Source organism: Vulpes vulpes, chromosome 12 (assembly GCF_048418805.1).
Source record: "Vulpes vulpes isolate BD-2025 chromosome 12, VulVul3, whole genome shotgun sequence".
In the NCBI taxonomy this organism is placed as follows: Eukaryota; Metazoa; Chordata; class Mammalia; order Carnivora; family Canidae; genus Vulpes; species Vulpes vulpes.
In genome coordinates this window covers 23514860-23538200 of record NC_132791.1, presented here as the reverse complement: position 1 = coordinate 23538200, position 23341 = coordinate 23514860, and the positions used below count along the sequence as shown (strand labels likewise).

The 23341-nt window shown below is 49.8% G+C and overlaps 2 protein-coding genes across 8 annotated transcripts in view; one reads left to right on the top strand and one right to left on the bottom strand.

Moving 5' to 3' along the window:
• Window positions 1-8227, top strand: part of NUDT2 (nudix hydrolase 2) — a 101324-nt gene extending 93097 nt beyond the window's left edge. For 2 of the 5 annotated variants that reach the window (XM_072728087.1, XM_026008958.2), the window contains exons 2-3: window positions 5591-5724; window positions 7636-8227. In XM_072728087.1, coding sequence (XP_072584188.1) covers window positions 5598-5724; window positions 7636-7952 — 444 coding nt within the window. In that variant the 5' untranslated portion in view covers window positions 5591-5597 and the 3' untranslated portion in view covers window positions 7953-8227. Of the gene's footprint in view, window positions 1-22; window positions 125-5590; window positions 5725-7635 lie in introns of all 5 variants that reach the window. The other 3 variants (XM_072728086.1, XM_026008959.2, XM_026008960.2) reach the window with 3 other exon arrangements.
• A 5960-nt stretch (window positions 8228-14187) lies between these two features.
• On the bottom strand, window positions 14188-22317 carry MYORG (myogenesis regulating glycosidase). Of its 3 annotated transcripts, none has more exons than XM_026008957.2 (2): window positions 22130-22317; window positions 14188-18003 (listed from the first exon to the last, which is right to left on the bottom strand). In XM_026008957.2, exon 2 carries the CDS (start codon window positions 17929-17931, stop codon window positions 15787-15789), a length of 2145 nt encoding a protein of 714 aa, XP_025864742.2. In that variant the 5' UTR covers window positions 17932-18003; window positions 22130-22317; the 3' UTR covers window positions 14188-15786. The 3 variants fall into 3 exon arrangements, with proteins under 3 accessions (XP_025864742.2, XP_072584177.1, XP_025864740.2); XM_072728076.1 differs by having other exon boundaries at window positions 21958-22303; XM_026008955.2 differs by having other exon boundaries at window positions 21872-22132.
• Between the last annotated feature and the right edge of the window lie 1024 nt (window positions 22318-23341).

The window sequence follows — 23341 nt, the reverse complement described above, 5'->3', positions numbered from 1 at the left end:
AGGATCTGGTTTGTTTTCACAGGTTCCAGTTTTCCTTGCTCTTTCTACTTCACATCCAGCTTTCCTTCCCAACTGCTGGCCTTGCTGACCTATAGAGACTTCGAGTTCACCACCAGATGCAGAGGTGACAGAGTTGCATGGATTTCTCCATCAGCTTCCACAATTGTACAAGCTCTAATCCCTACACTAAATCCTTAATTGTCTCATAGTGTTTTACTTCTCCAGTCAAACCCTACAGAAGTTTATTCAAGCCATGCTAAAGGCCCAAAAGATGGAATGATTAGAAACCAGAAGGCTTCACAGAAGAGGTGACACTGAGCTGCTTCTGAAAGCCTGAAGGGGGCAGCCTGGGTGGCTCAGAGGTTTAGCGCCGCCTTCAGCCCAGGGCGTGATCATGGAGACTAGGGATCGAGTCCCACGTTGGGCTCCCTGCATGGAGCCTGCTTCTCCCTCTGCCTGTGTCTCTGCCTCACTCTCTCTCTCTCTCTGTCTCTCATGAATAAATAAATAGAATCTCTCCCCATGGGAAAATATTGGCCTGCTCCCTTCTTTCCAGTGGCTCCGCATGGCCACCCCATGCCTGTCTCTTGGCCCCCCATTCAGGTGCTGTTGTTTCCCCATGATGTATTGGTGATGGCAGTGGTGTAGAGCAATGCTCTGGGGCTTCCTATCCAAGGCAGGGCCTCTAGTCTTGGATCCCTAAACTTATCTAGCGACTCCAACATTTACTCCATGGGACTCTACCCAAAACAGGAGCAAGGTGTCCTTCATCTGTAACTTGCTAATATTTTATGAGCTTCCTGATAGGAGGGCATGGGATCAAGTACCTCTTTCTGCCTGAACCTGAAACCAATAATTTGAAATCTCTATTCACCAGTTCTGTGGTGACAGGCTGTTTCTTTTTGGTTTCCAGAATGGTGAACGTTCTTAGCATAAATAGGGAGACCAGGGAAATAGAATATAATGTTTTTAAAAGCCTGCTACTAGGGTACCTGGGTAGCTCAGTTGATTATGTGTCTGCCTTCAGCTTAGGTCATGATCTTCGGATCCTGGGATCGAGCCCCATGTGGGGTTCCCTGCTCAGTGAGGAGTCTGCTTCTCCCTCTGTCTCCTTTCTTTCTCTCTCTCTCTTTCTCTCTCAAATAAATAAAATCTTTATTTTTTTAATTTTTATTTATTTATAATAGTCACAGAGAGAGAGAGAGAGGCAGAGACGCAGGCGGAGGAAGAAGCAGGCTCCATGCACCGGGAGCCTGATGTGGGATTCGATCCTGAGTCTCCAGGATCGCGCCCCGGGCCAAAGGCAGGCGCCAAACCGCTGCGCCACCCAGGGATCCCAAATAAATAAAATCTTAAAAAAAAAAAGCCTACTACCAGTTTACATACAAGTTTTTAAACAAACAAGATCCTGTTACACATTTTATTCTGAATCATACCGAATTCTGAATGATTATTCTGAATCATTTTCATTTGTCTGAAAATAATTTAAAAGCAGCACATTTGGCTCTACCTTATTTTTTTAAGATTTTATTTATTTGAGAGAGAGAGAAAGAGAGTGCGCGCGGAGCAGAGCAGGAGGGAGGAGTAGAGAGAGAAGCAGGCTCCCCACTGAGCTGAGAACTCAACTTGAGGCATGATCCTGGCCCTTGGGATCATAACCTAAGCCAAAGGCAGATACTTAACAGACTAAGCCACTGAGGCACCCCACTTCCTTATTTTTTAAATGGCTTCATAACATTCCCCATCATATAGAAAAACTGTACTTTATTTAACCATTCCTATATTGATGGATATTGTTTCTGCCTTTTTTTGATATTGCAAACAAGGTTGTCATGAACATCCTTGTGTATATGTCTTAAACATGTATTTCTGTATGTTAGATGCCTGGAAATGGAATTGCTAGGGGTAAGGGAATATGTGTTTTATGTTTTGATAATTATTACCAAATTGCCCTCCTAAGGGGATATGCTAATTTTCTCTCCTACCAATAGTATACAAGAGCACAGACCATTTCAAAAACCCCATTTGAGGGGCACCTGGGTGGCTCAGTGGTTGAGCAACTGCCTTTGGCTCAGGTTGTGATCCCAGGGTCCTGGGATCAAGTCCCGCATCAGGCTCTCTGCAGGGTGCCTGTTTCTCTCTCTGCCTATGTCTCTGCCTCTGTCTGTCATGAATAAATAAATAAAATCTTTAAAAAAAAATTGTTGAGGGGCATCTGGCTAACTCAGCCGGTAGAAGCATGTGATCCTTGATCTCATGGTTGTAAGTTTAAGCCCCACATTGGGTATGGAGATTACTTAAAAATAAAATCTTTGTCAAAAATTAATAAAAAAATAAAATAAAATAAAATAATAAAATAAAATAAAATAAAATAAAATAAAATAAAATAAAATAAAATAAAATAAAATAATAAAATCTTTGGGCAGCCCCGATGGCCCAGCGATTTGACACTGCCTTCGGCCGGGGGTGTGATCCTGGAGACCCGGGATCAAGTCCCATGTCAGGCTCCCTACAGGGAGCCTGCTTCTCCCTCTGCCTGTGTCTCTGCCTCTCTCTCTCTCTGTCTGTCATGAATAAATAAATAAAATCATATTTATTCATGAGAGACCCACAGAGAAAGGCAGAGACATAGACAGAGGGAGAAACAGGCTCCCTGCAGGGAGCCCAATGTGGGGCTTGATCCCAGGACCCCAGGATCACCACCTGAGCCAAGGCAGATGCTCAACCACTGAACCACCCAGGTGCCCCCTAAAATAAAATATTTAAAAACAAAACTAAACTAAAAAGACATTTGAGATTATTTCCAATCTTAAAAAACTCGTTACAGGTTTCGAAACATTTAGAAAGATCGCAGTGTTGGGTGCGTTTGGTTTTTGGTAAGCCATCTGTTGTCAGTCCTGAGAATTATCCTGAATTGAGTTTCAATATGGGTCTGATTTTTGTGCCTTTGACAGATTCAGGCTCATCTTTTTTAAAAGATTTTATTTATTTGAGAGAAAGAGTGCGCACACGCACAAGTGGAGAGAGGGGCAGAAAGGGGGAGAGGCAGACTCCCCGCCATCGGTAGCCCCATGTGGGGCTCAATCCCGGGACGCAGGACCATGACCTGAGCTGAAGGCAGATGCTCAAGGCCTACTGACCCAGTGGAGTGCCCCCTGGCTCATCTTGATTGAATAACAGCAAAGGAGCCATGGAAACCATCACCTCCTGCTCCAGCCATCCTCTCTGCATCAGCTCTGCCTGTCTATGTGCACCAGCGCCTTCTTTGGCCCTGGAATCTTTCAGATGAGGCCCTACTGACTTGGGTCTCTTCCTGCCTGGGCCACTCTCCTAGGCCTTTGCTGCACTTGAGACACCTGATTTTCTTTCAGTTCTGTCATCCCACCTCAGGGCCTTTGCCCATGCTGTCCCCTCCACCTGGAACATGCTTTCTCCCCTCCTTCCCATTGCCAACTTACCTTTTACTCGTCCTTACTTCTCTGCTCAAATATCCCTTCCTCCAGGAAACCTTTCTTGATCCCTCAGACAAGGTCAGGTTACCTATCACACATTTTTCCTTTGTAGCACATACATTATTGGCAGTTATTTTTTAATTTGCTTGATTGATTAAAATCTGCCTCTCCCAGGGTACCAGGGTGGTGCAGTCGGTTAAGCGTCCAGCTTTTGGTTTCAGCTCAGGTAATGATCTCGGGGTTGTGGGATTGAGCCCCACGGCCAGCTGTGAGCTCAGCACGGAGTCTGCTTAGATTTTTTCCCTCTCCCGCACTCCTCCCCCAGCTCATGTGCACTCTCGTTCTCTAAAATAAATAAATCTTTTTAAAAAATCTGCCTCTCCCATTAAAATATGAACTGCATGAGAGCAAAGGCCTAGCATAGTACTTATTACATAGTATCAGTAAATGTTTGTTGACTGAACAAGTGACACATTTTCTTTAGCGAGGCCTTACATAAGAGATCTTCCATATTTTTTATTACCTTGATGATGTGTCCCCCTTCAGATAATGAATTGTTTTTTCGCTGCTGCAGATATTCCTACTCTTCTCCCTTTCTGTCTTTTGTTGTTGTTGACATTCTTTTCTGAAATGGAAAGAAAAAACTGAAATGAAAAAGACTTAAGACTGAATTGGGGTGCCTAGGTAGCTCAGTTGGTTAAGTGTCTGCCGTTAGCTAGGGTCATGATCCTGGAGTCTTGGGATCAAGCCCTGCATTGGGTTCCTTGCTTGGCGAGGAGCCTGTGTCTCCCCCTCTGCCTGCTGCTCCCCTTGCTTGTGCTCTATCTCTTTCAAATAAAAGGAAAAAAAATAAAAAAAATTGGGGGGGGGATTTTTTTTTAAAAAAACCGAATTGCTGATTATAAAATTAATAAATGTTCTCTGTGAACTTTTAAACAATACAGAAATATAGGGACTAGAAAATGAAAGTCTCGCCATAATGTCATCCTCCAGAAAACACTATTAATGATGTGTATCCTTCCAGACATTTTCCAATGCATATTGAAACCTACTGAGGACTTATTACATGCCAGGCACTGTTCAAAAGCACTTTACAAGTTAAGTCATGTAATCCTCCCAGCAACCCTGTGAAGTAGAACTGTTATTATCCTGTCTTACAGCAGAGGAAACTGAGGCCTAGGAGCAGAGGAAACTAAGGCTTAGGAAACTGATCACACAGTGAATAAGTGGCAAAGTCAGAACTCGAACCCAGGCTGCAGCTTCACACTCTTGACCACTAAGCTAGTGTGCTGCTCACTGATGGGAAAGAGACTTTCTACTCTGTGCGCTTCTTCTTACTTTGAATTTTGAACCATGTGAATGTGAATGTGAATGTGTAAAATTCTACATTCACAATGTGAATGTGTAAAATGTGTAACATTCTAAAACATGGATAAAAGACTAAAAATAGGGACGCCTGGGTGGCTCAGTGGTTGAACAGCTGCCTTTGGCTCAGGTCATGATCCCAAGATCCTGGGATCGAGTCCCACATCAGGCTCCCTGTGGGGAGCCTGCTTCTCCCTCTACCTATGTCTCTGCCTCTCTTTGTGTGTCTCTCATGAATAAATAAGTAAAATCTTAAAAAAAAAAAAAAAGACTAAAAATTCCAATAACAAAAATGTTTTTAGTACACCAAGCTACCTTTCCTACGTGACCCCTCAGGCCATCAGAAACCACACTGTTGGAGTCTCTGCCCCACAAACTCAAGCTGAAGGCTGAAGGAAGTGGAACCATGGGTTTGCTGATAACATTCCTCATCTCCCATTCCCAGCATCTCGCCAGGTTCAGATGGTTTGCCTCTGAGGACCTCTGATCTCTTAACACGCATACCAGCCCTGTGTCTTAGCAGGGAAACCTGGAGGAGTTGGGATAGAGCTGCACTGACAGGGTAGGAGCCAGGGTCCTACCATCACTCACAAATCAGTCTCTGATTCCTGGCTTTCTCCAACTGGTCCTTGGTATGCTGCCTTTTTCTGTAGTTGATGAGGTCACTGTTAGCTGATCTGTGCTACTCCCCAGTACCAGATGCTGCCCCCAGGATGCATTTTCCTGTTGCATGTAACTTCCAGTGTCTCACATCTTCTTTGTTAAATCCTCAGGTAGACCATGGCCCTGAGAGCGTGTGGCTTGATCATCTTCCGAAGACGGCTCATTCCCAAGGTGGAGAATCCCACAATTGAGTTTCTACTGCTGCAGGCGTCAGATGGCATTCATCACTGGACTCCTCCCAAAGGTGCGAGGCAGAGGGGCTGGCTCTCAAGTGCCGAGCATTGCTTGAAAAGCCACCTTACCAGGCCCCCCATAAGGCTTACGTCCCAGTGACTGTGCAGCAGAAGGAGGTGGGGTAGGCAGGAGCCCTTGATCCTTTCTGCATACGTGGTCTCCATGCCAGCTTGGAGCTGGAAATAGTACTCCGTGATTGAATCCCGGAGCAGAGCAGCATGTGTGTGTGTGTGTGTGTGTGTGTGTGTGTGTGTGTGTGTGTATGTGAGACTATCACTCACTGAAGCACCAGCCTCTGTGGTAAATGGGTAGGAGAAAAGGCACTGGGCTGGGAATTGGGGACCTTGGGGTCAAGTCATTACTGGGTTACAGGTCAGGAGCCCAGAGTGAACGGTTCCAAGATAGAAGGGAGCAGGGGCTTTAAAGGGGAGTGCCATGGGAGAGGGACGAACAAGGATCAAGGGTGGGAGGAAAATAAGGAAAGGGGAATAGGAAATAAACTTTGCACGTTTGTGTTTCACTAAGGAGAAATAAGGTGAAAGAAAGGGACAGAAGTGTCACAAATACTATGAATAGAAATATTCACACTTGTCTCCTGGTTGCCAAAGTCATACTGCTTAGTACCTCTCACTGAAAGATTTCAAAGGACCTCTCCAAATTGTGTTCTGCTGGGACCTAGGGAGAAATCACCCTGTTAACACTGATGGGGAGAATGCAGCATAGATGCTGTTGGGAAGGGCGTGTTCAGAAAGAATGGGTGGGGCATGGGGATCCGTGTCCCCTCTCTCACCACCAGCACACCTCTCACCACTGCCCCCCTCCCATGCAGTACTTACTTACCCAGCTTTGTGTACATGACTGCATGGGTGCTATACAGAGAAAGTTCCCCAGAAGCCATGGACCAGACTGGGTTTTTAAGTTCTGACTTCTGGTTGCTCCCTGTGGGAGCTGTGCAGCAAGCTGGCTCAGGGCACTGCTGTGAGAACCCCTGGGAAGGAGGGCGGCTAGGATAGTTTCTGAACCAGGAAGGGAACAGCTAACAATTCCTGCTCCCCAGGAGCACCCGAACCCCGAGGCCCCCAGCAACTCGCTGCAGCTATGTGCTGACAGAAGCTGCCAGACCCCTCCCTGTCCATCTTGGCCCCTCTGGGCAGGCTTAGAATTTGCAGGGGGGGCCTAGAGGCAAAACTGAATGCTGCTTCCAGTCTGCAGAGCTTCAGGCTCTCCTAAAACAGTTTCTTGGCAGCTGTCTCCTTGGGTTTGGGTCTTGCCAAAAAAATTTCTTAGAACTGGCTCTCAGCTTGTCCTGAATCTAAGTTCCCATCAGGAATTTCCCTGTGAAACTGGAATCTGGCCTTGCTCAGTTAGAAAGATGAAAACAATTTGGAAAAGCCTTGCTAGCTACTTGGAAACAGCTGCCGGTGCCGCAGTGCAGGGCTTGGAGCCCGGCCCGTCTGTTGACCCTGGGACTTCAGGGACCAGCTAAGACAGCGTGAAGTCCTCGCTGTGGACGGTAGGCAAAGTGCTCCGTCTTCAGCCAGCTCCCATCTGCCAGGAAGACTGCCCCTCCTTAAGAAAATCGATTTAAGGTCTCCAAGGGAAAAGTCTCCCTAAGAACATGGAATGAGGAGAGCGCCAAAGGATAAGAAAGCAGAGGTCTGAGGGAGGCCATCTCTCTCATCACTGAAGAGCTGTCTTCTAGACTAGACTTGCCAAACACTTGGTCTTCTCTACAGAGGAAGTGGGGTGGGGTGGAGGAATTGCCTGGACACTACCTGCTCTGTGCCCCATTCCTAGAGCCCCTTTAGCCCAGCAACATCTAGAAAAGTGACCAAAGACCCCATCTTTAAATCACCAGACCTGAAAATTCCACTTTGCTAAAGATTATCTCTTCCTCCTTTTCCTCTTTTTTCCTAACCAGGCCATGTGGAACCAGGAGAAGATGACTTGGAAACGGCCTTGCGGGAGACTCAGGAGGAAGCAGGCATAGCAGCAGGCCAGCTGACCATCATTGAGGGGTTCAGAAGGGAGCTCAATTATGTGGCCAGGAACAAGCCTAAAATAGTCATCTACTGGCTGGCTGAGGTGAAGGACTACGATGTGGAGATCCGCCTCTCCCAAGAGCACCAAGCCTACCGCTGGCTGGGGCTAGATGAGGCCTGCCAGTTGGCTCAGTTCAAGGAAATGAAGGCAGTGCTCCAAGAAGGACACCAGTTTCTCTGCTCCACAGCATCCTGAGCTGACCAGAGGAGAGTCATTTACTTCAGTAGGATCCTTGAGGGCCTTCTGAGATGAATACCGTCAGCTCCAGGGAAGGTTGTGTTGGTCTTTCGCTCATCATGGCAAAGAGCAGATAGGTTAGTAAAATCAGCTGAGAATTCTAAGAGGAAAGGAAAGTCTCAGCAGAGTGAAAAGGAAGACAAATGAGTTTTAAAAAAGAGAAAAGTCTAGGCGTGGTAAGTGCGTCCTTGTACTTTATAAATAAACTTCAGGCAGCTTGTTTGTCCATCTAACCTGTTGTCTTTCTTGGACTCTTGCCCTTGGTGGGGAGAAAGCTAGAGTAAATTAGGAGCTCTGACCTTAGCCAGAGGGAATCCTGTGTCCATGCACTTAACCCCAGAAAAGCTAAGGGAGGAGTTGGAATGGGGGAGACAAGGCACTGCTAGGGTGGCTCTGCTGCCTCTGGAACTCCAAGCACTCTCACCACACCCCACCAGTGTACCTGAGACTTTGTGACCTGTAGTCAGACAGGATATACAAGCGAGTGGGACTAGAGTGCAGGAATTGGGTTTGTTCTACTCGCTAATGTATCCTGTCCCCAACACCGGCACCGGTAGGTGCTCGGTAGATACTTCCTAAAATAGAGACCCAAGGAATTTGCTACATAGCCCAGGCCATAAGAGGGAGACGAGGGACAGGCAGCTCTGGACCACCAGGTCAGTGACACATGGACCCAAACCTCTCAGCCCAGCCCTGCCTCCCAGAGTCACCATGGGCCATAGTGACCTGAGGTCACTGGCAAGAGGCACGCCCAGGCCAGGGGGACTCTGCTAGGCTACCCAGCAACCCCATCACTCCACCGGTGCACTCCTCACCTGCAGCTGCCTTCACCTTTAGCAAGCTCTCATCATCGATGTCTCTCTCTTCCTACCTTCTCCCTTTCTCTCCAATTCCACTTGTAAGACCCAGAGGCACAAGAGTTGGGTCTCAGCCCTGTTTTCCCTTGCTACTAGGGCTCAAGGAATGCAGGGCGGGTGTTAGATCCTCCAGCCCTTCCAGAAGCTGTTAGCAAATGGATTCATGCAGATTTTATTAAAGGGCTGTTGCCCATTGAAGTGCAGAAGGTTGGATGGGAAGGGGCATTGGCAAAGGTCAATTTGGATTTCCAAGGTCGTGAACAGCCACCTCTGAAGGAAAGAGCAGTCACCCAGGTCTTTAGCCAGGCTTCCAGATGTTTTCAGTCACTGGCTCTCTGTGCAGACAGGGCAAAAATACTAGTGAACAGGATCTTGGAGCACCGCCAAGGACCTGAGTAGTTTTGTTCCTCACCCCTCTGAGCAGTGCTCTCTGAAGGAGGCCTGCTGCAGGAAGTTTTTGGAGCTTAATGTTCTCTTTCCAGGCCAGCAGGGACCACATCCCACTGATTTAATAAATGCTGGCTGGGCAGTGGTGCCAAACCACAGACTAGCTGCCTCCTAACAAGGGTTGGCCAGCCTCGTGCTCTCAGCATGGGAGGCTGTTGAAGTTCAAGATGCTAAAACCTTATACATCCGAGTTGGAAGGAACCTGGAAAATGACCTAATTTTGCTGCTCATTTTTATAGCTGGGGAAATTGAGGCTTAAGAAGGTAGATGGCCCTGGCAGTTACCCATATGTGAGGTGCTTTGAGGATGAAGTGCCCAAGGGAAGTGCTTTAGAATACCATGTATATGGCTTTGAAGTAATTCCTCTGGGCCTTACAGAGTTTTCCATTGAAACACAGGTACTTTGGTGAGGGGAGCCCCATAAATTGTATTCATCCACTTTTGGCAGGGAGAATTGACAGCAGGGTGGAACGAGGGCATGTGACAGGAGGTGGATGAGGCCAGAGAGAGTGGAACTGAGATTGGGACGTGGCAGGCAAGTAGGCTTTGTCATCATCCCCACTTTGCTTCTGGCCAGCTCATCCAGAGATATGGGACTGAGACCACAATTTCCCCTTCAATCTGAGGCCCTCCAAGCTCCAGAGCATGTTCTGGAAGCCTTCCCTAATAACCACCCACCCTATAAATATTATCCTGTTTCCCCACCTATACCTGAAGAGGCTCCTCTTGGAACTCCACCTGTCTACCCCAGTACTGCCTCCACCACCACAGGGTGAAGAAGCATTTAACAGATTTACCCCTGCCAGAGGGGGCCCTGGAAAACTAAAATGCCCTCTTGACTCATAGATGTGATGCCTTATACCCACATGGTAGGCACTTTGCTGAGTTGAAGACCCAAAAGGAATGAATTTATAATGGTAGTTTTGGTGGTAGGATAGAATTTCAATTAAGGGATCCCTGGGTGGCGCAGCGGTTTGGCGCCTGCCTTTGGCCCAGGGCGCGATCCTGGAGACCCGGGATCGAATCCCACATCGGGCTCCCGGTGCATGGAGCCTGCTTCTCCCTCTGCCTGTGTCTCTGCCTCTCTCTCTCTCTCTGTGACTATCATAAATAAATAAAAAAAATTAAAAAAAAAATTTTAAAAAATAAAATACTTTTGGGGTCTCATACTCATATGAGAGACCCCAAGTGGGGCTCCCATGTTTGGGGAGCAGAGGCTTACATTTCCATTGGTCCAGACTGTGGCCCAACCTGTCCCTTTTCTAGAGGAGGGCTGTGCCAGCACCCCCTGCTGTCCCCTTGAGGCTGTGCTGTAGGTGCCCAGTGAGACTGCTCTGTGCCTTCCTCTACCCCTTACCCTCCCAGCCCACCTCCTGCTCAGGATTATGTAATAGGAAGTTTTTTTTTTTTTTTTTTTTTTTTTAGGAAGTTTTCAATTGGACTCCTTGAGGAAGGAAAAGGGGGGCTTGGGAGGGAAAAACAGCATAAGGACACAGAATACAGAGGCACAATCTTCCTGTTCTTTAGACTGGAGACTCCCAAGGACGGGATCCCCTCCTTGTCTTTTCCCATTCCTCACCCAACCCTAGCCAACTTCAGGGCTTGCCACTTAATTAAGGTCATGAATTCTCCCCTCCCCTAATGGGTAAAGGAGTCAAAAGGTACAAATTTCCAGCTATAAAATTAGTAAGTCATGGGGATGTAATGTACAGCATGGTGACTATTGTTAATAAAACTGTACTGCATATCTGAAGGTAGCTAGGAGAGTAGATCTGAAATGTTCTCATTGCAAGAAAAATATTTTTTTGGTAACTATGCATGGTGACATGTTAACTGAACTTACTACGTTGATCATTTTGCAATACATAGAAATATTGAATCTTACATTGTACACCTGAAATTAATATAATGTTATGTCAGTTATATCTTAATATATATATATTTAAAAAAAAAAGAGGTCAGCCTTTGTTTTCCCCTATGTTCCCTTAAAATGGTAAAGTACACTGAAAAAAAAAAAAGGACTCTCCCTTTCCCTCAAGCTGCTGGGAAGATCCTTGGTTATGAAGTAAATGACTAGCCTTAAGATAAAAACCAGGTTGTTCCTTGGGAGCTGGGGTGTGTGCCAGAGAAGGGAGGGTGTCTGCTGAAGCCCCACTGAGTTGGACAAAGACAGGAAAGGAAATCACCCAGTTAGCACTGTGGGTTTTCTTCAAGGCTGGGTCCAGGCAGACCTCCCCTTGCAGGGATATGCTGTGCAGCTGTTCTCAGAACAGAAGGTAGTATTTCTTCAAATGCTTTTCAAACTATGTTCATACGTATGTGTGTGTGAATAAAAAAGAAACAGAGGCATGAGAAGTATTCAGATATTAGAGGCCTTGAACATCAGAGCTTGGATATTTTTCTAAGTGATTTGATTGAATTTCAGAAAGATTTCTTTAGCTGCTATATGGATTAGGTTGAAGGGTTCAAGAATGGAAAAAGTTAGGAGGCCACTGCAGTGGTACAGGCTAGCATTAATAAGGGATTGGAGAGGTCAGCATTGGCCTTGGACCTGAGGAGGGGAGAAGTGACCAGAAACCTGGTGAGGCGAGCCAGCAGAAGGCTTGCTCTGCAGCCAACTGGGATGAGGGACACTTGACCCAAACCTTGGGGAACAGGGCAAAGACCCTCAGAAAACTTACATCTTGGGTTTAGAGGGTTTGGTTAGGGTTCAGCTGATTCATGTGGTTTTAGAAGGGAGGCTAAGGCAGACTCTCAGGGTACACAGGTCACAGAATGGGAGCACTGGGCCCCAGTTCCAGATTTCCTGCAGCGGCCACTCTGGCCCTCTCTCCATTACCTCTGGAGGAGTTCCTCATTCCTGCATATCAGTCCCTACCAACAAAACCCAGGACTACAGGGGAGACAAATGAGGAATTCTGGCCATACAAGGGAGCTGGAAGTCCCATGAAGTAGAAACATCCCCCTCCATCCAGATGTGTGGAGAGACATAAATTTGGAATGCACAAGAGGATGGGGCAGGGATGGGGTGCTGGACAAGTCTGGGAGGGGCCAGAATAGGGGAGAGGTAGCTTCTAGCCCAGTTCTTCACCTTCCCCTATCTCCCAAAATCCAGCTCTTTCTCATGGCTTCTGCCATTCAAGTCCCACCCCCCCCCCCCCCCCGCCACTTCTTGACCCAGAACCACTGGGTGGCAGCTTCAGAGATACACATTTCAGCTGGCTCCCCATCTTTGGTGGTATATAGGCTAGGGATGGGCTGTGCCTTTGAAAGGTAGGACAATACTGGGTAGGAAATTCTAGGTGTCTGGATGCAGAACATGAGGTTCCAGTCTATTCTTGGTTACTAATCTTCTGCCAATACCCCCCTCTCTCAGTGCTTCAGTTTGTTCATCTGTGCTTTTGTGATTAACGAGAATGGCAGAAGCCTAACTAGAAACCAGACCACAAGCCAAGGGCCAGTTTGCTGGAATTGGCAAGAAAAGAGCACTCTTCCCTTTGGCCCTGTCCCAGCATACAGTGAGTACTCAGTGGGTATGGTCGGCCTCCTCCCCCATCTAGGCTGTAAGACACTGCTGCCGACCCTTAATGCCCTTTGGAAGGGTATATGCCGCCTCCCCCATGCCAGATGGCTTTATCCCTCCCCATGCCATCTTAGCATACACTGCTCCATCTTGGGCTGTCCACTAGAACCTTCTGCAACTATAATCTGCCCTGCCCACTGGTCACATATGGCTTTTGAACACTTGAAATATAGCTAGTGTGCCTGAAGAACTGTATTTTACATTTTATTTCATTAATTCATTCACAAAAAATTTTTTAAGGATTTTATTTATTTATTCATGAGAGACACATACAGAGAGAGAGGCACAGACACAGGCAGAGGGAGAAGCAGGCTCCATTCCATGCAGGGAGCCTGACGTGGGACTCGATCCCAGGTCTCCAGGACCACACCCTGGGCTGAAGGTGGTACTAAACCGCTGAGCCACCCAGGCTGCCTTAATTCATTTTAAAATTAAATTTAAGAAGCCACATGTGGGTAGTAACTACCACATTGCACAGCACAGGTTCTAGGTGGAGATTCTCTTTGTTTCTTGTTTAGCGTCCCTTGTCTAAAATAAGAGTTGATAGGAGTTACCATTTATTGAGGACTTACTCTTTGCCAATTTTTATCTAATGCTTTACAGGCATATCTCAATGAATCCTAGAAATTCCATTCAAAAAATGAAGAAACTGGGGTGGCTAGCTGCCTCAGTCAGTTGAGCATCTGACTTGATTTTGGCTCAAATCACAATCTTAGGGTCTTGAAATGGAGCCCCGCATTGGGATCTGTGCTGGCCATGGAGCCTGCTTAAGATTCTCTCTCTGCCCCTCTCCTATTCTCTCTCTTTCTCACTCTCAAAAAAAAAATAATAATAATAATAAAGATGAAGAAACCAAGGCTCAAGAGGTTGGTTAAACTGGCTTTAGACTGTACAGAAAGCAGAAGGGCCATTCAAGTGTGAATCATGTTCTCCAGCCACTTAGGGAAACTTCTAGGATGCAGGCTGGGTCTTCTGCCTCTACAGTCACTCCCCAGCCTACAGGTGGGTGCCAGGGCCCCAGGAAGTTCATTGAGTACTGATTGGTGGATGCTCTTGAGAAAAAGAAGGAAGCTAATTAATTTACTCCCCATCTCCTGAGGACCCAGGAATCTCAGCTCCTGACATCCCATTTTCAGATCTCTCTCCTCTTGCCTTTTTCCTGGAATACAGTGTCCTCTGGGTCACAAACTTGGAGCTCAACTGGGTGCTCTGTGTGTCACAGGTAGGTCCAGAGGAAGCTGGGAGCTAGGGCCCGGAAAAATCCTTGTTATTTTTGTATAAAAAAAAAAAAAACCAAGAAACTGTGTCATGGTATAATAACTACCTTTTATTGAGCACCTACTTGTGCCAGGCACTTTACATACATCTGTGCTTATAATTCCCGCAACAACCTGGGAGGTAGGCATTATCATCACTGTTTTACACATGAGGAAACTGAGGCTCAACAAGATTAAGTGGCTCACTTAAAATCACACAGCTTGTAGACAAGTGGTAGAATCAGCATTCAGGACGGACATCCATGAGTGCCCCCAAACTCATTAGGCATTCTTCACACAGGGTTAAAATAGAGAGGGTGGAGGAGTGGACCAAAGGATACATTCTTTAGGGGTTGAAGGAAGCTGAGCGGTGCCCTGTTTCCCACCTCCCCATTCAGGCAAGCCACTGCTTCCTCAGACTCAGCTACAAGGTCAGAGAAAATTCACTCTGGCTGAGGTTGCTCTTCTTAGAAAGAGAAAATGGCTGAAATGAAAGACCTTACCCGGTCTATTTACAGGTGTTGATGTGCACATGGGGTTCGCATGCAGAAGCACACCCCCACCAGAGTAAGAATATCTCTCCCTTTTAGGCCACACCCCTGCCATGTATGCAGGAAGCGAAGCAGCTGAGAAATCATGAAAGGGCTGTTTATTTCCTACTAGTGTACTAGGGACATCAACCAGGAGGGGGCCAGCTCAACAATCAAAACCTCCAATTTGCTCCCTGCCCCTCTTTCCAGGCTTCGCCAGCTTTAGGAGTGTTGTGTTCATTCCATGGATTCAGGGACACATGGTGCCTCTCTCTCTGTGTCTCTTTCTCTCTCAGTCTCTCTCTCTCTCTCTCTCTCTCTCTCTCTCACACACACACACACACACACACACACAGATTCTTGAGTTAAGGCATCAAGTCTGGCCTGCGTGGCCTTGCAAGTCCTTGCCCATGAGGCCATGGCCCTGGCCAGGGCTGAGCACATGTGTTTACCTAGATGGTAAGGGCAGTCTTAGGAGTCTCTTCACAAATGAGGGACAGCAGTGATGGCTCCGTGCTCTGCTCAGTCATCCTGTCCTCTCGGATGGGACCTCCTCCCTCCAGTCTGTTGGCCAGACACCTCCAACCCATCTCCCCAGCTGGGGTAGGACCAGGTCAGCCACACTTCAGGCCAATACTGGGAACTCTGGCCCTGGCTTCCAGCATCAAGAATGTTCCAAGAACCTAAGTGTGGCAGGGGCTATTTTGGGATGTTGAGGATCAAGTCCCCACCTCAGAAGGGCAAAGATGGCCATTCAGGCCAGGATGGAGGGTAAGGTTTCTTTTTGTGCTTTTAAAACACAATCATGGGTAACAGGAGGATAGCTGACTTTTCCCCTCTGAGTTCTCTTCCACCTCAGGGAAGAGGTTTCTGCAGACTACAGTAGGTGTGGAGAGAAAAAGGGGCTTGAGGATTGTGCGTTAGAATGGGAAGTTGCTTCAGTGCCCTCTCACCTGGCCCTACCTCAGCTGGCTGGAGCATATTTATGTCAGCTCCCACTCAGTGTGTGGTGCAGAGGTGAGGACTTCCTGGGGCTACACCGTGTGGTTGTGATGGAGGGTTAAGGGCCTGCATGAAGACAGAGGTTAGGGCTGTGGGGTTCCTGGGTCCTGGACTGGGTCAGGATGCCCAGGTAAAGTAGGCGACCTCGTCCAGGTCGACGGGGTAATCGGTGAGCAGCACTGGGGTTTTGTCAAAAAGCTCACCCTTGTAGCTGCGCCACTTGCCTGCAGGCAGGTAGACGTCTCGCTCCTGCTTGCCCGGCTCCAGGACTGGCGCCACCAGCAGCGTGTCTCCGATAAGGAACTGCGAGTCAATGCGGTGTGCCGTCTCATCCCCGGGCGCGATCCACCAAAGGGGGCGCACGATGGGGTCACCTGTGTCAGTGACCTCACCAGCCAGCTCAAGCAATAACGGCGCTACCAGCGAGGCCCTCAGTGCGGCAAACTTGTGCGCGATGGCCACCACTTCGGCATCATATTGCCAGGGCGGGACTGAGAACTGCATAGCGGGCATGAAGGCAGCCACCTCCAGCCAGCGCACGTAGAGCTCACGCTCGGGCACGTCGCTACTGCCCGCTGTGCGCTCAGACACTGCGTTGCCACCCACCATATCGGGCAGGATGAATGGGTAGCCCAGCATGCTGACGGTGAGCACCGCGGGGATGAGCGAGCGCAGCCCCAGATCGTAGCCCCACACGGAGTCGCGGTCCACTAGGCGGAAGAAGCACGAGATGTTCTGGGACTGGTAGCCCACGCGGACCTCCGCCAGAGAGAAGAAGGGCAGCGCCATTTCAGTGTAGCGTCGGCTCCATATGCTGGGGTCAGACAGCGGCCTGTAAGTGCTGAAGTCCCGCGGCAAATAGCTGACTTCTCCTGCATCAAACTTGAAGGAGGCCACGGCATAGCGCGAGCGCAGCCGCCGCAGGTGCCCCTGGAACCAGTCCCGAGCCTCCGGGCGCGTGAAGTCCAGCACCGCGCCGATGCCATTCCACCAGCGCACAAGCGCGGGCAGCCGGCCGGTGGGTTCGCGCACAAACAGCTCGCGCTCCACTCCTTCACCAAAGCACGACGAGTTGTAATTGACAAACGGGTGAACCCAGAGCGTGACGCGAAAGCCGGCATCACGCAGACGGCGGAACATGTCGCTGGCATTGGGGAACTTGGCCTCGTCAAAGTCGAAATCTCCATAGGCGGGTGTGTACATGTCGTCTATTTCCAAGTGGCTGCTGTTGAATCGGTGCTGGCGGATCTGCTGGGCGAAACGCTGCACTTTGTCCTGGTCCACGGCACGCCCATACAGCACCCACGTGGACCAGATGGGGTCCCGGAAGGCCTCGGGTGCTGGCACCCTCGAGGGCTTGTTGAAATAGCGCCGGACCATGTATTTATGGATGGAAGTGACATCAGAGCCGACACACACACGGTAGCTGAGCTCTGGTGCGGCAGAGCCGCCCGCAGGAGGCTTGTAGGGCGTGTTGTGGTAGCGTGCCTGCAACCGCAGCGAGCGCTCGGTGCTGTTCCAGCCCAGGTGGAAGGGCACTGAGTCGTTGACCTTGATGGCAGCCGCACGCGACGACAGCCAGTAGCGCTCGAGGATGCCTCCGAATGCGGCGTCGGAGGAGTAGACATCGCTGGTGACGAAGGGCTGCGGCTCCTGCTGGCCATCCAGGCGGATGGGCCAGTGCTGGGTCCTCATCTCAGCACCGCCGTACCAGTGCGCCGCTGCATCGCCCAGGAACATAGCGTGTTCCACCGCGCGCCCCGGGGCCGCCTCCTCCCAGCGCACGCGGTAGCACATGACCGTATCCTTGGGCCTCACGGTCTGGATGAAGAAGTGCAGGGGGCGCCCATCGGCTGTGCGAGAACAACCGAGGAGAGCGCCCTCTCGGCTGCAGGAGTCGAGGTCCAGTGCACCTGAGCGGAAGGCCAGGCGGAAGACCTGCTCGCCCTTCTGGTTGCGGATGGAGAAGCCGCCTCGGTTGAGGTCCAGAAGCTCCGTGCGCAAGCGTTCTGCTTTGCGTAGAGAGGCGCTGTAGTAGCACCAGGCCACCACTGCGGCCAACACCAGCAGCAACCCTAGTACCGCGGAGCCTAGTAGAGGTTTCAGCTCTTTGGAGGGCTTGGGCTTGGCAGGCGAGAAGTTATCAGGCAAGAAGGTGTACATAGCTGCGGCGGCGATGGCCTTGGGGCTCCTATGATCTGCGTGGCTCCCAGGGCGGCGGCGGGGGTAGGCTTGGCTCTTTTCCTGAGGGTTCTGGGGCATCAGCCCCAGTTATGGAAAGAGTGGGCAGTGGGACCACTCGACGAAGTTCATCTGAACTTGGACTGCCTGATTCTGGAAGGGGAACAGAGAAGTAGAACGGAGCTTTCTCATTCCATAGTATTTCCCTTTGCTGCAGCAGAAGGAGGAGTTGTATACCTTGGGAAGGTTATATTACCGGATGTAAGGTCTGGGGCATAAAGGCTTGACCCTTACCGGGACCATCTGTCTGTGTCTAACCCACTCTTTCTCATGAGCACCAGTTTTTGCCAAAATTATTCAGGACTCCGAATGGGGAGGGACAGATGGCATGCATCCCCATTTTTCTGGTGGAGGAACAACCAACACAGGGTCAGGGAACTATCTAGGATCACAGAATTAGCCAGGCCTCCCTGGATCATACATGGGGGCATTTCTGGCAAGAAGGGGAGGGATCTGCCTTCTGCAGATTCTCCCCATGGTGGGAGAGGGAAGCTCTTTAAGATCATTCGCAGGGGGATCCCTGGGTGGCGCAGTGGTTTGGCGCCTGCCTTTGGCCGGGGCGTGATCCTGGAGACCCGGGATCGAGTCCCACGTCGGGCTCCGGGTGCATGGAGCCTGTTTCTCCCTCTGCCCGTGTCTCTGCCTCTCTCTCTCTCTCTGTGTGACTATCATAAATAAATAAATTAATTAAAAAAAAAAAAGATCATTCGCAGGGCAGTAGACTGGTTTTCCTGTCCAGGCAGGGGGGACAGGAGAGAAGAAGGGGGAACATTTCAGGCATAGAATTTAATCTTGAGTCAAAAGCCAGGTTAAATCTGGAGATTAGAGTGCAGCCCGGGTGGCTCAGCGGTTTAGCACCTGACTTTGGCCCAGGGCATGATCCTGGAGTCCCCGGATCGAGTCCCACGTCGGGCTCCTGGCATGGAGCCTGCTTCTCCCTCCTCCTGTTTCTCTGCCTCTCTCTCTCTCTATGTCTATCATAATTAATTAATTAATTAATTAATTTAAAAAATCTGGAGATTAGAGAAGATACCCAAAGCCAGACTTAGTCTTGGGCCTGGTTTGGAGAGGGGCAGGGTTGAATCTGTACATTAGGGCTGGCGTAAAAAGTCTAGCATAGGGGCCATGGTGACTTCTCAGATTACCTTCTCTTTGCTCTCAAAACTCCACCCTGTTCTCAGCAATTGATCACCAAGTCCATTTCCCTGCCAACCTTCCTGCTCTCCCCCTGGCAACACATTTGTTGGCCAGCTTCCTCCTGGCTTTGTGTCTATACTCACCCTCTCTCCTGCTGCCCCTGCCCTACTTTGGGCACTGTTATTTCTCCCATGTATCATTGCAGTACTTCCCCCAATAGGCCTCCCTGCTTCCACCTTCTTTTCCCCCAGTGCCTTACTCATGGCAACCATGGTGATCTTTTTTTTTTTTTTAAGTTTATTTTTTTTAAATTTTTATTTATTTATGATAGTCACACACACACAGAGAGAGAGAGAGGCAGAGACACAGGCAGAGGGAGAAGCAGGCTCCAATGCACCGGGAGCCCGACGTGGGATTCGATCCCGGGTCTCCAGGATCGTGCCCCGGGCCAAAGGCAGGCGCCAAACCGCTGCGCCACCCAGGGATCCCCCATGGTGATCTTTTTAAAGCACTTATTAGATTCTATCTCCCTACGTTAGAGAGCTACTCATGACCCCCAGAATTAAGTTCAGAAGTATAAGCTTTACAATCGAGGGTCAAGGCATGATGTAGTCTCATCTGCCTTTCTGATTCCATTTCCAGCCAGGCCTATCCTATGACCACCAAGCTCATTCCTTCCCTAACCTAAATACTTCAGCCATCTGCTCTAGGAACTTTCACCTACCCACACTGGGTCAATGTCTCTCCTCCACCTATCAGCTCTCCAAGGAGTGGACACTCCCTGCTGCACACATACGCTCTCATATATTGTATGTTAAACATATGACTGCAAAAAAAACCCATAGACTTTGGGGAAGGGGGTGGCAGGGTGTGTCCCAATCTACTGCCCAAGGCCACTGACCCTATCTCAGCCCTTACGGCAGAGTTCAACAAAGAAATAGCACCAGCAAGATGCACACACAGACATACACACTGCCAGCCAGCCAGCTGCCCATTTGTTCCAGCTGGGAGGAAAGAGAGAGGGAGACTGGCAAACAGTAATTAGCCTCCTCTCAGATGCCAGTGTCTGTCTCTAAGTCCTTAGCTACTTCCAAGGAGATGCCAGAACAGCACAGGGTCCTCACCTCCCCCACCTCTCCCATGCAGAACAGAATTGTGATCCCAGATGTCAATATACAGCCCACTACATTGTATCCCTCCTCCAGGGAGATATTATCTCAGGGCCTCATTCTCTGTGCTCCTTCCTCTCAAATTTCCAAGCTGGTCAGTTCCAACTGGTCTGGAACAGCCTCTCACTCTTTACCTCTCATCCCACACAATTTAGCTTTCAAAACTCGCCCACCCTACTATGGCTTCCCCTACCTGTAGGTACAGGTCAGAAAAGCCCTGCTGCAAGAGAATGCACACAGTAGCATTTAGCTGATGCCCTCAAGCTAAGCAGAACCCAAAGAAGGCCTTAGGTGGCCCAGGCCAGACTTGCTGTACATTAATGTTCATTCATTCGGGACAACCAAGGCCCCATTCTGGGCACTGAGGGAATAAGGGGAAAGGGTCTATATCTGAAGAGGACAGAGAAGCCCTCATCTTCAAAACTTTTATATTGGGATGCCTGGGGTGGCTCAGCAGTTGAGTGTCTGCCTTCAGCTCAGAGCATGATCCCAGGGTTCTGGGATCAAGTTCCACATCAGGCTCCCTGCGAGGAGTCTGCTTCTCCCTTGTCCTATGTCTCTGCCTTCTCTCTGTGTCTCTCATGAATAAATACAATCTTAAAAAAAAAACAAACCCCAAAACCTTTCGTATTAAGTCAACCCATTTCCTGAAGCATAGGGAGGCCACCAAGATGACCTCAAAAGCCCTTTCTGATAGGTTCTGAGAATCTTAATGTTCTAGGATTCCAAAGGTTTTTGGTGAAGGACAGGGGCCCACAGTCCTAGGCACCCACTCCATGCAGGCCCTGTGCTGGTTTCCCAAATGCTACCACAGCATCTAACCCTAACAATAATACTGAACAAGAGGCAGAGCTATAGTGCATATTCTACAGATGAAGAAACTTGCCCAAACAGAAAAGGAATTTGTTTGAAGTTACTAGGTAGCATGGTTGCCTAAATCCAAAGTCCCAGCTTAACCCCCCACAGCATAATTTTTAGGAGATGAGAGATAAAGGTCTGACTGGCTATCTGAATGCAGCAGAGGAAAAGAGTTTTGAGGGTCAGAGGGTGAGACAGGATCCCCATCAGATGAAATGTGTGCATAGTGAACCCTATCTTCTGAAGGGCTTGGTGCTGCTGCTTGCTCCAGAAAGACTCCTTGGTGTGGGAAAAGGGCAATTTTAATGGCATTTGGTACAGAGGCTATGGAGGAGGAACTGTGGTTCCTGTATTAACAGCGCTAGAGACCCCTGTAATCTGCCGCCTCCGTCATCTGGCCAATCACAGGCTAATGCTGGCAGGTGGGGTCCGCCGTGACCAAGCCCTTCCCCACTTGACACTAGACCTTAGTCTTGGCTGCCGGCCCTTAGCCGGATCCGAGGGGGAGGGCCCGGCCCGACACCAAAGGGGGGAGGCCATGCCAAGCCGAGTCGTTTGTCGAACATAATTCCGGGGTGGTGGGGGAGATGTCAAAGGCAACTCGATCCAGCCCATCTCCCTTTGCTCCCCAACTACGGGATCAGAGGGGATCGAGTGACTGCGCCTTCAGCTTGGAATACTCCACCCCCACCCCCGCGCTACAGCTACAATGTCCGGAGGGACAGACTGAGGTCAAAGGGCCGGCCTCCCTCTGGAAACCACCACTTGAGGAGGGGCCCAGGTGTTCAGGTTCTTACCCCTTCTCATCAGAGGGAGAGAAAGTTCAGGAAGTGTGCTTCCTCAGCAACCCCCCCCCCCAGGTCCTCCCCCTGGGCTCACTCACGGCAGTGACCCCAGAAGTGGGGGTGAAGGGAGGCTCCTGAAGATTCCCTCCACGCTAGCTGGAGTTGGGCTGCCACGGCGCGGCGCGGGGCGCTGCCTAGCTGAACAGCTGAGGCCCTCCTCGGGACCCGCCCTCTTGCTGCTCAGCCACGCCCCCAGTCGTTTGGTCTCACCTCGGGCCTCGGAGTCCGGCCCCGCCCCGGGCGCTCCATCCCGCCTACATTGTCACGTGGACTTGAGGGCCCCACGCCTTAGCCCCTGCCTTTCTCCTACAGCTCTGTGCCCACCTCCGGGCAACTCTGGCCGGCCACCAGCCGGGCGTCCCCTGGCTCCGCCCCCTGCCTGCTGGCCCGCCCCCCTGGGCAATTGCTCACCGCGTGCAAGCGGGGCTCTGCCCCAGGCCTTCTGGGAAATGTAGTTTTGGAGGAAGGAGCAGTAGTAGAGTGTCGGGGTTCTCGCACCTCTAGGCTAAATGTGGTATGCATATGAGGAAGAGCGAGCGGCAGGGTAAAGGGGTAGGGCTGGCTCTTGGGATTCCTTCTTCTCCACATTTGGGCAAGTAGAGGCCATCTTGGTATAACGCTCTCACTAGCTCTTCATGTGAAATTGTTTCACGTGTGGAAGAAATTCTCTCATATAGAAAAAGGGTAGCAGAGTTCTGGGACGATCCCAGAGGCCCAGTACACGGCGAATCTAATCAAGGGCTCCATGGAAGGAGCCTAGTTCCAACAGCCAGGTGGCCCAAAATGTGGGTTCCCACTGGACAAGACCGATAGTATATGAGGTTGGGGATCTCGGTGCTTTGGAATGCCCCCTCTGCTCTCCCTGCACAACACACACTCTGTGGTGACACCTTTAGAAATGCATGTGCTGTGAGGTGGTGGACGTGCCCTGCCATATCCCTGTTTCAAGGAGGAGTTGGGTATAAAAATACTAAAGATTCCAGAGCACCCCACCCCTCATTTCTGGAGGGACAGAGAAACAGAGCTTTGCTTTGTAATTTGAAATTTCTTCGTCATGAAACCCTCCAAAATTATGTTTTAGACCCTTGGACTTGGGTAAGGGAGGGCAGCAAGGATGTCTGAATATAAACTTTTTCAGCGCTCTGATGGAGACTCTGGGAACAGAGATCAAGAACTTTGGGTACAGGGACAGGTCTTTGTAGAATGGAAGATTCTGGGTCTGCTGAGATGTGGGGGTGAGGGGACATCTAGGTTTGGGGGATACTGAACAAATGTCACCTGGAAGGCCCTTCTGGGATGGGAGGTCAATGGGCCCTCCCTGCATGGCTAGGTAGACCCATTAGTTCTGGTGGAGGGAGGACACCAGCTATTATTATGTGTCAGGAGGGCACTCAGGGCCACCCAAGGGAAGTACTGAGAGAA